This window comes from Trichosurus vulpecula, chromosome 4 (genome assembly GCF_011100635.1).
Source record: "Trichosurus vulpecula isolate mTriVul1 chromosome 4, mTriVul1.pri, whole genome shotgun sequence".
Lineage (NCBI taxonomy): Eukaryota > Metazoa > Chordata > Mammalia > Diprotodontia > Phalangeridae > Trichosurus > Trichosurus vulpecula.
In genome coordinates, this window is record NC_050576.1 from 374,831,033 (window position 1) to 374,847,771 (window position 16,739).

At 38.3% G+C, this 16,739-nt stretch overlaps 1 protein-coding gene across 1 annotated transcript in view; it reads left to right on the top strand.

Annotated features, from left to right (window-relative positions):
• LOC118847280 (integrin beta-like protein 1) overlaps positions 1-16,383 on the top strand; it is a 43,198-nt gene extending 26,815 nt beyond the window's left edge. The window contains exons 3-5 of the mRNA XM_036755786.1: positions 2,653-2,799; positions 14,311-14,424; positions 15,615-16,383. Of these exons, the coding sequence (XP_036611681.1) occupies positions 2,653-2,799; positions 14,311-14,424; positions 15,615-15,706 (353 nt within the window). The 3' untranslated portion in view covers positions 15,707-16,383. The remainder of the gene's footprint in view (positions 1-2,652; positions 2,800-14,310; positions 14,425-15,614) is intronic.
• The last annotated feature ends 356 nt before the right edge of the window (positions 16,384-16,739 follow it).

A 16,739-nucleotide genomic window follows, 5' to 3' on the forward strand; every position in this document is an offset into this window, starting at 1 on the left:
GAACCTATGCAAGTATGTAATATTACACAGGGGCAGCTAGGTGGCGCCATAGTGCACAGAGTGCTGGGCCTGGAATTGGGGAGACACATCTTCCTGAGTTCAAATCCAGCCTCAGACACTTACTTACTCAGACAGCAGCAGGACCCTGAGCAAGTCACTTTACCCTGTTTGCCTCAGTTTCCTCATCTGTAAAAGGAGCTGGAGAAGAAAATGATAAACCATGCCAGTATCTTTGCCAAGAAAACCGCAAATGGGGTCACAAAGAGTCGGGCATGACTGAAAAAAGACTGAACGGCAACAATATTACATAGGTGCCAGTACAAGAGGAAGAAGCCCAAAGGCAAAGCTTTTTAACGCAGCTAACCACAAAATCTGAAGATTGTCTTCCTGCTAACCAGATACTATTCAAATAAGGAAGAATGAGAAAGAAGCCTGAAAACTACCGTATTATTGAAGGCCAGGACATACAAAAAGTTTAGCTGCCATGGAGAGGAGATCTTGGGTGCAATGAATTGGTGAATGTGCTTTCTGTGTATTTTTTTAAGGGGGCGGTATAGGGGGAAGGACAGATGGTCTTGTGATATCTTTGGTGCAGGGAAACTCCCAGGGAGGAAACTCTCTCCATAAATGCAGATCAGCAACTTTTTTTGTAATTTGTGGGTATTAGAGAATTGCATAGGTTACTGAGAGAAAAAGTAATCTGCTCATGATAACACAGCTAGCATGTATCTGAGGCAAGACTTGAGCCTAGGACTTCTTGATTCCAAGGCTGGCCCTCCCAACTATACTGATCCTGCCCTTTTTAACTGGCTTTCCCCTTGTCTGGCATGTCCTTCCTCCTCATTTTAGCTTCCCAGATTCCCAGGTTTTCTTCAAAACTCACTTCACATGAAACCTTCTGCAGGAGGCCTTTCCTGGTTCCCCCTAACTTCCCCTATCCCATAGAACTTTCTTCCTCAAGGTCACTGAGTATATGTTTTGCACATTAATCTCTATGTGCATGTTGTGTTCCCTAAGCTTAATGAGTCCGGGGATTATGTTGCTTTCATGGGTGTGTCCTCAGTATTTAGCACATAGTAGGTACTTTGTGAAGGTGATCTGGTCATGAATATACTAAAGAAGAGTCACTGGCAAGTGATCAAACAAGTGTATGGGTATGCACACATTGTGTCTTTTTAAGAATAACAAATGCAATATTCCAAAGCCAGAGGACTTAGTTTCACGTCACAATTCAGAGACTTACCTACGTTACCTTGAGCAAGGTATTTGATTGTTGGGGTGGGGAGAGGGAGGGGGGAGAGAGAGAGAGAGAGAGAGAGAGAGAGAGAGAGAGAGAGAGAGAGAGAGAACGAACCATGTTTTTACCTACTTTCTATAATATTCTCTAGACATAGATCAAAAGTTAGAAGCATTCCCTATATGGCCAAAGAATCTCCCAGATTATGAAGTCAATGACTAGAATAATAATATATATTTCCCCTGAGATCTAAAATTCAAATTTCATTACTTTAACATTAGTCCAAATGGAATTGACATATTCTGTTATATCCATCATTAAGTCAGATATGTTACTGCTTAAACATAAATGTATATAGATTATTAGCAAGACTTAAATTAGCCAGGCGGTGCAGTGTAAAGATCATTGTACTTGGAGTCAAGAATATCAGAGTTCAAATCTTGCCTCAGAAATTGATTAGCTGTGTGACCCCAGGATAAGTCACAACTTCTCTGTGTTGCAACTTCTTTATCTATAACATGGGGATAACAGTAGAACCTACCTAATCAGAAGGCCATGAGAATTAAACAAGACAACCTATGTACTTTGCAAACTTCAGAATGATATATAAGTGTTAGATATTCTTATTCTCGGGCATCCTTGTTACTAATCAATAGAGATCCAAATGCTGTTGCTAGCAAACAGTTAACTTTTTATACCTCTTAGGGGGGAAGCAGAAAAAGCAATCGATAAATGTTGCAAGAAACTGAAATGTGACTAGCTTTCCAAATTGGTCCAGATGTCATGGTGTCCATGATGAGAATCAGCTCTAAGTCTTTTTAACTGATAAAAATGCAAATGAGGATGTTTTGTTATCAGTAGGGGATAGAGGAATTCCACTTTAAATAACTTCAAAGTTTGCTTCCCTCTTGGGTCCTTCTCTGATTCGAGCTCCAGATTTATCACATTAAGCTTGAGCACTGTCTGGAGAGTTCATCTGGCAATTATGGTTGAGCTGACTAATGCAGAAAGAAGCAGAACAGTGTTTTCCTCAGATAGGAAGTTCGATATTGTAGTTTATTTGAGGCAACCTGCTTTAGTGAAGAAAGCACAGGGCTTTCAGCTTCTTTTTGTGTTTTGTCTTCTCCCATTAGATTATAAGCTCCTTGAGGGTAGGGACTGTCTTTCTTATTTGCACCTCCAGCTCTAAGCACAGTGCCTGCTGCACAGGAGACACCTAATAAGTTTTTATTTATTATTAACTTGGAGTCAGAAGACCTGTATTTGAATCTCTGCATTTTGTAAATAGCAAAGTAATATAGAAATATTACCAATAAGGAGAAGAATTATAGCAATTGTTGATTTCCCTCTGAAATGTCAGGTAGAACTTCTGAATATTTAATGAGGCTTTGTCTGTTGTTCTTTTTGTTTTTCAGGCCATGGTAAATGCTCCTGTGGTCGCTGCATTTGTGAGAGAGGGTGGTTTGGAAAACTCTGCCAATATTCAAGAAAATGCAACATGACTGAAGAAGAAAGCAAGAGTTTGTGTGAATCAGCAGATGGCATATTGTGCTCAGGGAAGGGTGAGTATTGTAGCCGAGTACCCAGCCAAAATACTATTATTCTTAGGTTTTCTATTGAATGAAAACTGATGCCTTATATCCATGGCATATTTTAAGGCTGAAAATTAAACACATAAGTTTGACTAAATGGGACTCAGAAAGTAGGGTTAATACCACGAGAATCCCAGTCGTAATTGCAGCATCGAATCACAGCACATGCTAAAACAAGGAAATATTTTGCCAGGGACTATAAATATATGAACAAATAAGAGAAAGGGTGATATGCATTAGCTTCTGAAATGCTAGCAAACAAGCGCATGGTGAGGTAATTACAGGATACAAGATTGGCAAATAGATGCCTTTTAGCCTTGATGTGAGAAAATTATACAAAGAGAAAGAGTATATGAAGTGAGAATGAAAAGACAAATGAAGGGATAAGATATGTTCCTTCCTCAAAAATTCAGCAAGGTTTTTAGTCCTTAGGCGCTTGGGTTTGTTTTCATCTATGGTACAGATTATAGAATATTAAATAGCATTCTACTTGCTCAACTCTAATGAATTATGGCGGCCTGAACGTGACCCTCAGTACCTGAAGGAATGGGACACGAGCTCAGACAGTTCCCACTGAGCCAGATAGCTTTCAAAAACAGGCCCATGACAGACAGTTAAGATGAGAATCATCAATGCTAAATTTGGAGAGAATTATCTATAAATTGAAATAGGATGGTGACCTTTTTTGACCACTTCAACTCAAAAGGCAATCTTCCAAGGCACAGTGGGGTTTCGACTCAGGTTGGTGCAGGGAGCATCAGGGATCTTTGAAATACTCAATATGTTAACTGTCACTATCTGTTTCAACCTCCTTGTTAGACCACAAGCTCAATGAGATTATCATCATGACCCTTTCCTCTTCCCAGCACTTTAAAGTCTTGGAAATAGTGGGAAAGTAAAGTCCCATTAAATTCACTTATGCAAAGTAACTTCTACCTACATGGGGAGGTATTTAAGAAATTAGACTGAATATTAGAAGTTGATATAAACAATGTTTATCATTTTTTTCTTTCCTCCTTGTTTCTTGGGGAAGATATATTTTATATATATATTTGCTTCTGTCATACATTTATTTCAGTCCTTTTCAATTTTTAAGAGACCTAATGGTGGTAGTCAAATAAGGACTGTGGGGCTATTTTGTGTGAGAATTTAATGTGACTTCTCTTTTTTCAATCTTTTTTTTTTGAATTTGTACTTTTCCTTTTGAAATCAGTGTCTTTGTTTTGCATAGACATTTAGTCATATTTCAGGTTCATTTAGCAGGTGTCATTTCAATTACATTTAATTCAATTCCACTAACTTTTATTCAGTGTCAGCTTTGTGTAGAATATTGTAGTAAACACTGGAAAAGAGGTAATGTTGAGATACAGCCTCTGCCCTCATGGCCTTTAGAGTCTCTTTGGGCAATAAGACTTCCAGATAACCATATAATAAGAATAGCAAGCAATTGTAATGTGCTTTAAAGATTGCAAAATGTTTCTAAAATATCTTATTTTATCCTCACAACAGCCCTGGGAAGTGGGCACTATTTTTATCCTCATTTTAAAGATGAAGAAACTGAGGCAGACAGATGTTAAGTGACTTGCCTTGAGTCACAACTAGTGTCTGAGGCAAAATATGAACTCAGATCTTCCTGACTTCAGGTCTTTTACTATCCATTACATCACCTAGATAACTATGAACAATAGGTAAATACATGATACTCCAAGGATCCATGAGTTCTACAAAGCTAATAAAAATGTTTATAAACCTAACTTTCAAAAAAAATTCAAGTATGAGTCTGATTAAAACCCACAATGAGTTTGAGAAGTGTTGAGTCATTTCTACCTCCAGGGCAAAGCATATTTGTATTATTTATCCCAAACTATCCCAAACATCCCTAAAGAGTGGAGGTGGATATCCTCAGTGCCTAAAAATCCATGGTACTTTCTTCTTAATGGTCAAACGCTTTTGTGTGTTTGTGCATGTGTGTGTGCGCGCGAGCGCGCGTGTGCGTCCTGTGCTTATGGAGAGTAGTGATTTTTATTTTTTAACAGCTTTATATTTGGATTCTGTGACCACATCTAGAGTATTCTATTCAATTCTGAGTGTCATGTTTCAGGAAGGAGTAAATTGAAAAGAGACTGAGTAGGATGGGCAGGTTTGAAATCACAGCACATAAGGACAAGTTGAAAGTGCTAGAAAGATTTAACCTTTAGAAGATAAGGTGGCACGGGGTAATGGATATAGTTTTATCCCTGGGTTCAAGACCTACTTATGACACATATTAGCTGAATGACTCTGGGAAAGTCACTTAACCTTTCATTTCTCTGGGTAGCTCTAAAAGTTGCAGAGAAGATGCCAACTTGCCCGGATCCAGTCTTTATCCCTAAGAGAAGACTGGGGGTGGGGACTTGGGGATGGCAAGGCGGTATTAGAGATAGACGATAGTTCTCTTCAAGCATTTAAAGGGTTGCCTGGTAAAAAAAAAGATCAGATGTTTTAGTTTAGGACCCTAGGGCAGAATTAGTAGTAATGTTGACTTTGCAGAGGGACAGATTTAGGCTGGATGACAGGAATAACTTCCTAACAATTAGAAGCAATCCAAAGGTGGAATAGGAGATTCCCATTTACCGGAGGTCTTTAAAGAAAAGCTAAATAATCCCTTGGTAGGGATGTTATGGAGAAAGGATGCCTTTTTAGATAAAGCTTAGACTAAATGCCTTTTGAGATCCTCTTGACTCAGAGATTCAGAGATTTAAGGTACGTGTCAATTAATTATTTAGAAGTTGTTTTTTTTTTTCCCAGTATTCACAGGAAGCATATTCTAGGGTCAACTGGAGCTTTCTGTTCACTTATATAGAGAATGATGTTATTTTATTGGGATGATGAAGACCTTGAGTTATAATCCTATAGAGCCTCCTGAAGTATCCAGCAGGCAAAATTAATTCAGTTTAGTTAATTTTATTGGTGTGTATTTTACTGTATTCTGTGAAAATTACATATTTGAGTAACATATGTGAGATGTGATACATTAGGACCCCTACTCTATTCCAATCACTAATAATCAGTTTGATATTTTACACAAATCGCATAGGAATAATTAGATAACATAGGTTCTTATTGAGGTCTTTATAGCAGGCCTCAAATTTTAATGTAATATTCACTACTTATTAACTAGTTATGAAGCTCACTTGTGCAACCACAAGGATGCTGACAAAGATATCTCCACCCTCTTTTTACTCAAATCCTGTGTCCACAGCCAGCATGGGTGGGATGCCTTGATTCTTTGGAAAGTGCCTCAACTTATTTTAGCATCCCTAAACCATCCCTCTTGCCCAACATGAGCAGGTGACCACTTAGTCACTGGAGATGACTCTTGCCTTGCTCATCTTTGGCCATTGAAAGCAAGGTCTATGAACCACTGGGATTCTGTGATTTGTGTAATTCCTCTAGAGTGTTCAGGTTTCAAACCTGGTATCAAACCTTACAAAAATAAGGCCCTGGAGGAAGAGGGCTTCTCAGATCATGAGGAAGAACTGAGGTCCACTTCATTAAGGGGGGACCAGGACCCTTTAATAAAGAGCCATTGGCTTAGAGCTCTGCCTCAGTGGTTTTTCTTGCGGATTGGGCAATTATAATTCCCATAAATACGGATGCCAATTCCTGCTTAATTATTACTAACAAGGAACTTGTGGTATAGGGATTCCTTCCCTGGTATAGATCAGCAAATTGTCTTTGACTTGTAATCTTAGGGAGATGTTTAGGGTGCTACTGAGTCAACAATTTGTCCAAGGTCACACATGACACCCAGTTTTTGTCTGAGGCAGGGCTTGAACACATGCCTTCTTCACTCTGAGGTTAACTATCTTGCCTTGCTGCCTCTCATCTCTCAGTGTATGGTTGATCTCATTTCTTAACTCTTCCTGTTAACTTTTTGAGCTGGAATTACTCAGTGCATAGGAGTGTGTCTGTGCTAGTTATGACGGTCAATAACAAAATAATGAAGCACAATGATGACTTGATTTAGGAAGAGGTAGAAATTTGTGCTAAGAGGCATCACTCTCTTTTGGAGAGGAAGCTGACCTCACAGTCAGTAAGACATAGGTTTCAGTCCTGGCCCTGATGCAAATGGGCTATATTACCTTGATCAAGGCACTGGACCTACCACTCCATGTCCCAAGCAACTCTCTAAGACTATCATTTTCAGAGCAGTTAATGTTCTGCTTTGGTAGAGGGAGTTTCCTGACCTAGGGTTCCCTACACCAATGTAATCACAGACCCAGTTCAAAAAGAAATGCATAAATAAATGAAGTCTTATGGCTTTCCCCACCCTGTCAAGGAGTTTTCTTCTATATGCTGAAAATGTACAGCTGATACAATAAATTATCTTCTGCTGAGTCCTTCTCCTGATCTAAACATGATGAATTCCTAGCCCTGCTTTACCTGGGTTGTGGCCAGTGTTTGCAGATTTAAAAGGCTTCCCTGGATTTGGGGATCCAGGGGAATAAATAGAAATCAGGAGCAGTGAATAGAATAATGTTGACAAAGGGCTTTCCCACCAACACTGCTGCATGTTGATAAGATTGAAAGCTCAAGATATGGCACAGATAATCTTACCATAGAGAATGAAGTGTTAGTCATGTCTTTTCTCAAGAGGTATCTATCAAGATTAAAAGTATCCTAAAACAAAGCTTCAGCAATAACCAGTAATGAAGAGAATGCATGCTGGAGAGGAGAAAATTGACCTAAAATTTAGATTCTGAATATCAAAGTCAGAAGCAACCTCAGAGGTCATTTAGTCCAATCTATACATAACTAGGAATCCTCTTTATAATACCCTGAAAAGGAGGTCATCTAGCATCTGCTCAAAGACCTCCTGTGGTGGATAACTCACCACTGTGTATATATACAACATAGACATCTATATCTACATGTGTGTATGTATAAAACATGTATGCATGTATGTATTCATATGTGTGTATACATGTTTACTACCAAAATTGTGTATAGGGCAAGTGAAGGGTTACAAGAGGGGATATCTGCAGGGGCACAGGGGAGCTAGTTAACCAAATGAGTATAAAGAAACAATTTTCAAAATTCAACAGCTGAATTACATTTTACCAGCTTGCCCTATGAAGGACATGTCTTAAGCTTTTTGTTTACATGACAAAAGTATTTCTAAGCTCTGATGAACTGCTTCATCCCCAATATTTTCCTTTTGTTAGCTGCTACCTAATCCTTCCTTTTACCCTATCCCTGAAACCCCTCCTGCCCACCATGTTATTTACAAAAGAAGATATTAAGAAACAAGGCATCATGAGAATCTTCACTTAGCCCATTAAGGTCTTCCTTCTAATCTAGTAGGTCACAAACCTTGTTTTAAAGGGACAAAATTAATCACTTTTAATTTGTTCAGGTTTTCTCAAAATATTTTCCAGTTGACAAGGCAGCATGATGCAATAGAATGCATTGAGTTCAGATTCAGAGTGAATTCTGGCTCTACCTGTGTAACATTGGACAAATCAAGGAACCTCTCTGGCCCTCATGTTCCCATCAGTTAAATGAGGGGGTTGGGCCAGATGACCTCTCAAGTCCCTTTCAACTCTAAATATGTGAGTATATGACGTACAACCATAGATTTTGGTTTACTCTGCTATAAGCACTGCCAGGAAGAACTAAGAATTCAAAGCAGGGGTCTAGGCTTCCCCTGAGACCTCAAATTCAGCACTAATGTTGGTAAGATATGAGGAGGCACCATGCTATAGTAGAAAGGTAACTGGCCTGGAAATTAACTGCAGAGGCAGCAAGGTGGCCCAATGGAGAGAGTGCTGGAACTGGAGTCATGAATATCTAAACTCAAGTATTGCCACAGGCACTTGCCAGTTGAGTGACCCCAGGCAAGTCACTTTAAAAAAATTGTTTGCCTCAGTTTCTCTAATTGTAAAATGGAAATAATGATAGCTCCTACCTCACCCTTCCAGCATTGTTGTGAAGATCAAATGAAATAATATTTGTAATGCCTATATTGTGCCTGGATACATCGTAGGGACTTAATAAATGCTTGTATCCTTCCTGGAACTTAGTCCCAGCTCTTACTTATTAACCTATTTGGAGATCTTGAGCCAAGTTGCTTCACTCATCCAGGATTCTATTTGTTTAGTTATTCAAATGAGGGGTTTGGACTCAATCATATGATCACAGATATAGATTGGGAAGGGTACTAGTGCCTTCTTATATTATAGATGAGGAAAAAGAAACCTGAAAAGGTTAAGTGATTTTCTCAAGATCCCACAAGTGGTAAGTGTTGGAGGTGGGATTTGGGTCTAGGTTCTCACACTTCAGAATTATTCTTTCTACTTTACTACATTTGTTCCCATGGCCCCTCGTTGATTTTAGCTTCTTGATTATTTTTCCATTAGGGAAGATAGCAGGAGCAAAGGAAAGGATCAACTCCTGTTTCTTGCTACTGTTAAGGAAAAATGTAGCTAGACTGAGATCATGGATTCCTGCCGATAATCAGTGGGAACCCAAGCAACAGGTCATCACCCTCATCCCTGACTCTAGGCTTACAGGGTGCAGCTATTACTGCTGACGTTGGTGCTGAACACATAATGATAACTCAGAAAACTGAGAGGTTTGGGCTAAGTGGTATCTATGTTTCCTCTTGGCTCTCAGATTCTATTATTCAGTCATATGATGATTATTAGCATGGTGGCAGGGAAGAGGTAAAAATGCTCATGGACTTTTATAAACACCATGATTTAGTAAAAGCTGGGAGTAAATTTTTCAAGAGAACAATGTTATCCTAATTATCACATACAGAGAAATCCCATGTTCATTCTTTGGTATGGTAAAGATGTGAAAATTATTCTGATGAGGATACTGTGCTCTGGGTATACCTTTAGACTACATAGTACTCATTTATTTAATTTTTTTAAAATGGCTGTTGAACAAAGCTGACACCTCATGACAGAAGACGGTGAAGAAATAGCGTTTTATTTCTTTACAAATTTGTAGCCAAGACAATAAATCACTCCATAGAAAAAATTTAAAACGGATACAGTGTCTATGACCATTCATAATGGATGGAAAGGTTAGTACAAGAGTGAGAACGGCCTGTTGTGATGTCAGATTGCAGCATTTTGCCAGGCACAACAAAATAAAAATGAATTCCAACTCTATGAATGTAGGTAACTTAGAATGATGCCTTGCTCTTGGACTTCAAAAGTCTACATGGACAACCAAGAGAAGGGGAAATAATTTTAGTGTCCAGGTCTCTCCTAATATCACAATCTGGATTGTTTTCCATGGAGTTAGTTACCTTTGCAGAGATCTGAGCACAATGACAGGGGATTTTTTTTTTTGGATTTTGATCATTGAGTTTCCGTGTGTTGTATTTGGATCCTAGAGCACCCAGGCAGGCCTTGTCCATCATCATTTCAACATAATTCCAGGTAATCATCACCAATGTTCTTTAAGGTAGCTGTCATCAGGGAATGGATACACATTTGCGATGTTAAACTGCTTTCCCAAACTCAGTTGGTTGGGAAATAGGATTATTTTTGAGTTCTAGATCACTCAAGCCAAGTGCACAGTATATTTCTACTATGCAAGGGATAGGGAAGATTCAGTGGGAATTGTTCTTGTGTCATGTTAGAGCTGTTATCCCTAACTTAGTTCTCTAATCAAATGTTTAAGAATTAAATGCACCCACTGCTGAAATGACATGAAAAAAAATTTGACTCTGAGAAATAGGACAGGCGATTTGGGGGTAAGAGTGGAAACTGATCCAGTTCCTAGTCTGGGGCTAAAGCTTTGTGATCTTAAATCCCTTTATCTCTCTTTGCTCCCATTTCCTCATCTATGAAATCAGAATCTCTCTCTCTCTCTCTCTCTCTCTCTCTCTTTCTCTCTCTCTCTCTCTCTTGCGCGCGCGTGTGCGCACGTGCACTATCTTAGAGAGTATGCTGTGAAGATGAGTAAAATTATATGCTTTATTTCCAAAGGACTGGGGGCAAAATGAGGCTATGAGCATTCCTAAGGGTTCTGGTCTTGAACCAGAGTGAACTGGGAATGGAATGTTACAAGAATTGTTCTTCTGTCATTATTCCAGCCTGCTTCTCACCAAAGTTGTGGTTATGTTAAATTTCCAGGTAAGATGATAGTTGCCTCTTTCCTGAAAGGTGTGTAGCCTGAGTGTGGCTAATGGGCAACTTCTCCCCATTACATCCTCTGGTAGGAGGGAGGAGCAGACCCTATTATTTGTGAAAGCAACTGGAGCTCTTGGAAGGAAAAGCGCCTTGGTGTCTCCTATTATGTTATACTGTGTTGTTAACATAGGTTAAACTGTTTCTAACCTAGTAAGTAATAGGAAGAGTTTCCCATTTCTAGGAGGCACTGAGCTTTTATATATAGAAGTTTAAGAGCTCAGTGGGGAGAAAGAGTCACTGTTTCATGGCATCTTCTCCTTTTTTCATTTTAGAGATTTCTGTTTCTGGAACACTTCTGAGAGTTACTAGTGCTCAGAGTTGCCGGTTTGAGACTTTTAATGTTCAAAGATCTAGTATAATGTCCCGTAATAAGCTCCACTGTGCCTGTTAAGACTTAAGAAAACATTTTTTTTTTACCACAACATGGAAATGGCCATGACAGAAGTCATGTAACTAGGTAAGAAGGTTTCTGGATTTAACAACAGGAAGAACTTCCCAAAGTGGTGAAAGTGAATGAGGTTAATGATGTCGTAGCTTGGAAGTGGATAAAGATACCTGGATCATATTTGTCACACATAAAAAAGAGCCTTTAGAAGCATATGATTCATGGAAGTGCTATTGGGAAATCATTTGGCTGCTATTTGTGATAATGAACTGGGCTTTTCAAAACCATTTTGTTCCTTATGTCACATGTCATTTTAGAACGTCCCAAAATGATGCTATTTAACAAAGCCTTTACTTTGTTCATCCATAGAAATAAGAGACTCAGTGTGGTGTCTTCTAGTGTAAATCCTATGACAATTAATGAAATTCAGAGTGGTTTTTGCTGATCTTTTTTCTCAGTAGTTGTGGTTGTCAATCTATTTGTTTATCTATTAGGTTCAGTATGGCATACTTCCATGACTAGATCTAAGAGGTTGAAAGTGGAGGCGAATGAAATGCAGAAATAGGAGGAAGATCTATGCTTGAAAGAGTTGAGAAAGGAGAAAAGCCTGTTACTTATCACTGGAAGAGAGCCCACAATGGTCTGTTTTTGATAACCAGTTTAGCCAGAACCGAGGTAACCCTTTCTTAAGGATGGCATGCAAATTAGCACTGGCACACAGGTAGAAAAATGGGCCAGATATAAAAGCAATCAATATTGATCAGTTAACGATGAATATAAGAGGAAATAAATTCCATGACTGTCCATTGTGACTTTCCTCAGTTTGTTAGTGCTGACAGTAGAATGGCAATATGGCATGGGAATAATGGGAAGTATTACATAGGCTGGTAAACATTTGATGTGCAAGGAAGTGGGGCAGGGACAAGGAATTTAAAATCTATTTGGAAAATTTCTTTATAAGGGAAACACTTGGGAAAGGTACTGTATAGTTCTACAACTATTTTCTTACTTTGCCACGAAAATGAAAAGCAATGTTGGCAGCTCCCTTTTGCCCACCAAGTAAAAATATTAGCCTCTTTTCTGAGCTTTTGTGAGGTCCTAACTGATGTTTTCAAACATCAAAGATGTTTGATCTTTTGCCAAAGATCTTGATGCTGTAGAGATAGGGCTTTGTAGCCTATTGCAATATATGGATGTGTTTTAGATATTCTATACTTTAACCATAGAAGGGAATGTTATACATAACTATGTAGTAGGGTCTGACTAGTTGTCAGTTTAAGATAGGTTCCAATAGCAATGAATCACCTTCTGTTTCGTATATGCAATCCCCACCCTACGTCCCCCCACCTTCTTTTAACAAATGCAGTTCTCTTTTTCCATCCATTTTTTTCCCCATTCAAACAGCTGTTCATTTATCACATGAGTGGATGTTCCTTTTCGAAATGAATGTGCTTGCTGGAGGCATTGAAGACCAAGTTTTCAGCTATATCTCAAACTAGTCTTTGTTGAAATTTCATGGAATATTTCAAGAACTTTCCAAAACCAAAATTTTCTTAATAATATATACTTTTGATCATTTGGAACTTCTGAAGCTTGAATATTGAATCTAGCAACACATGACATTTGGAACTAGCAACCAACTCAAGGCAACATATTGAAAAATATGGCTAAGGAACACTGAACTAGGTTTCAGGAGGCCTTGCTTTAATTCCCAGACCAGCCACAGAATTAGCTATATCGTATAGGCCACATCATTTAATCTTTTGGGGCCTTGCTTGGGGGTTAGACTGGATAGATTCCAAGGTCCTTTCCAATGTCTTCTTGATGAGTGACAAGAGAAAGAACACTTCCTTCCTAAGACATTTTTGTCTGTGGACATAATTAATATCTGTAAAAATACAATTTTCTCAGTAACATCTATCCCTTTAAAGAAAAGAAAGCCATATCAGAATTATTTTAAGAACCTTGGGAGAAAAAGTAAGTTTAAATGAAGTAAAGAATTACAGAAGGAAGTTTCTTGAGGGCAGAGACTGTTCTTGGATTTATCTTATCCCACCACCACCCCTCCCCAGGACTTAAAACAGTGATTTGCACAACTTAGGGAATGGATAACTGTTTGTTAACTTTAAATGGTTATTGAAGAGAACTTTGTACCATAGAAGACAGTAATTTTCATTTTTGACCCTACCCCCAGAGCCTAGCACATTCCCTTGAACACAATAGATGCCCAATAATTGCTTGTTGGCTTGAGTTACTTGACCACTATTGGGCAATTTTTGATTGCTGCTTTTTGGGAGCTTATCCTAAATAATCCTTTCTGGATTGAATATGGAAGGATTTATATTCTGAACACTGACTCTCAGTATTCCTCACTTTTAAGAAAAACACATAAATGAAAACCCTGATTTATAAACCAACTGGGGAGTAATTATTTTCACTACAAAATGAGCTTTAACTTTTCAGAATTCATTATTAGATTCCCTTAAATTATAAGCTCATGTCAGGCATTTAAAACATGATTTAATTTACATGACCTCAATTTCTACACAACAAATCCACTTGGGATAAGCAAATGGATAAGCACCTGTCATGGGACCTGAAATTGGACCTTGCTGACATTTTTATAATGCACCGCTCTAACTTGGTTCTGTGACAAATATATTTTATTGGAACCACAAAAGGATTTCTTTACTGGAAAACTCTTTATGAGATAAAATGATAAAATAGGATATTCAGTAGAAGTAAATGTGATGTTAAAGCTCTCCTTTAAGCGACTAAGCTATTCAATAAGCTTTTATCTTGATTTTCTGCCTTTACACAGTGGTTGGTGTGTAGCACTGGTCTATTCGAGACTGAAAAGCATGTTTGGGCCATGACAACAAATAATAATCTTTGTGATTATAGGCTCTTGTCACTGTGGAAAGTGCATCTGTTCTTCTCAGGAATGGTACGTTTCAGGGGAATTCTGTGAATGCGACGACAGAGACTGCGACAAGCATGATGGACTCATTTGCACAGGTGTGTAGGTCCAGATCACCCCCTCCCTTGTTCTGAGCAGCAGGCTGCAAAACTGGTAGATGAAAATGTGAAGTAACAAGACCACTCCAGGCACAGTCTGTGTCCTTCCATGAATGGAAGGTGAGATGTTAAATTTAACCATTGATATTAAAGTGACATTGTGGAGGGGAAGAGACATGATAGAGTAGGGGTCCAATTGATTTCTAAAGAAAGGATGGGATAGACAAACAGCAAGGAATAAAGCGTGAGTAAATCATTGATGAGAATCTTATGAGGTATTTTTTTAAAGAATCCCAAAGCATTTTAACATATGGCATAGTAGCATGTGGCCAATGGAAGTGATTCTGATGAAGAGCCTTTTACTTTGGTCTCTGTGTAAGGGCTATCTTTCATAGTTTTTATAATTTCAGCCAAAGAAGATGCTGCTGATGCATTGATAGAAGTAGGAATAAAAGGGATGAGGAGGAAGAGAGAGTTATCATGATAATGGTGCAATGTCTACTGAAATGACAGGGCTTTTAGAGTGGTTTTCCTAGCTTTGAGAGCATTAATGGCAGATGTAAGGAAAAATGGGGCCAGTTCCACCTGCCTTCATCTTCTCACGAAAAGATAAAAGCTCTCTAATGGGAGAGGGAGCACAGAGGGCATTTTCAAATGGTCTTTGCTAATATACCCAGTCCCTCAACTATTCCCTTGGTAACAAGTATGCCAGGTATCTTCCTACAGAAGAAATCTTTATGCAGGACCTGCTCTTCCTGTCCAATGGAACTCAACATTGCTCCTCTGCCACCTTTTATGTTAGTTTGTCTGTAACTGTACTAGTTAACTGTATTTGTACATTCTATCCTTGTCAAAGACAAGCCTGTTATACAGCTTGTTACCTTGCCTCTTTATTGAGAGGAGAGGACCAAAAGATGGCAATGGAAGCCCAGCTGGGTACAAAACCTGATGGAATAATTACAATAGTTAACTCTTTGCCTGATGACTGTGCTGGAAAGATGCCATTGATTGTTTCAAAGAGCCAGTTTCTTTTAGCTGCTTAGTCAAATGTAAAGCATTCTACACAATAAGACAATCTCTAAAGGGCCAATGGAATGGTTTTTATTATGGCTTGTTACGTTTTATAACAACACATTTTAATGTAATACATTTCAATTATGATAATGATTCCCCTGTTCATTTTGTTCTAGGCAATGGAATATGTAGCTGTGGAAACTGTGAATGCTGGGATGGATGGAATGGAAATGCTTGTGAAATCTGGCTTGGGGCAGAATATCCTTAACAATTACATGACAAAGGACTAAGTTCTTATTTTTTTAGGCCATTAGAACACATAAATGCACAGCAAACAGCATATAATCACCACTAGGGCTACTCAAGCAGTCTATTGTATGTTTTTTTCTATTTCTCAATGCCTGAGTAAAATCTGGGTACCCATTAAAAAGGAGTCCAAGCAGTTTGTGATGGAAATAGCACAAGAAAGGGCTTTCTTACATAATTTGCATGGTTGTCAGCTCTGCACATCATTACACAATGAAAACCACATTAAGCCTAATGAGGCGGAGACCTCACATATGAAACTGCAAAGCTATTGATCAGACACAGACTATATCGTGCCCCAGTCTGAACCTCTGAAAGGGGATGATAGAAAAGTCAACTCCATAGTACATATAGTCTGTGGCAGGTGCTCACAGTGACTACAGAATGCTATCAATCCCTTTTAAAATTGGTCACTTTCAACATTAAAGAACCTTTATGCTTTTGTTTAATTTTGATATTGCAGAACTCAAAATCCATGTAAAGAAACCCTTAAGATGCAGAGAGTACTTAAGAAAAATGTACAATTTGCAAATTTTAATAAATGTCATAATGTGACTATACTGTTTGTGAATATGTATGTATCTATTGATCATAAAAAACAAGGGAAATGAATTATATACTGCTAAATTTGGAAATATTTGATTAATAGCTAGCATTTCATGGCACTTTAAGGATTGTAAAGTGCTTTGTAAATGGCCAAAGGGTGTGCCCTTTTTTTTTAATGGGTGGAGATGGATATTTTCAATATGTAAATTTCTTTTTGTTAGTAAGTTAAGGCATTTAGAGGACTCTGACTGGATGTCCTTGTGGTTTGATGACATATCATATGCCTTCGACGACCAGTACTTAGTTACTAGGAAAATAAAATCATTAGAAAACATAATTTCGAGATATATCATAATCCACCAGTATCAACCCCTCAAGCTTTGATAAGGGCAAGATAAAGGACCAGTACAGGTTGAATAGCGACTATAAATATTTGTATTAGTATTAAC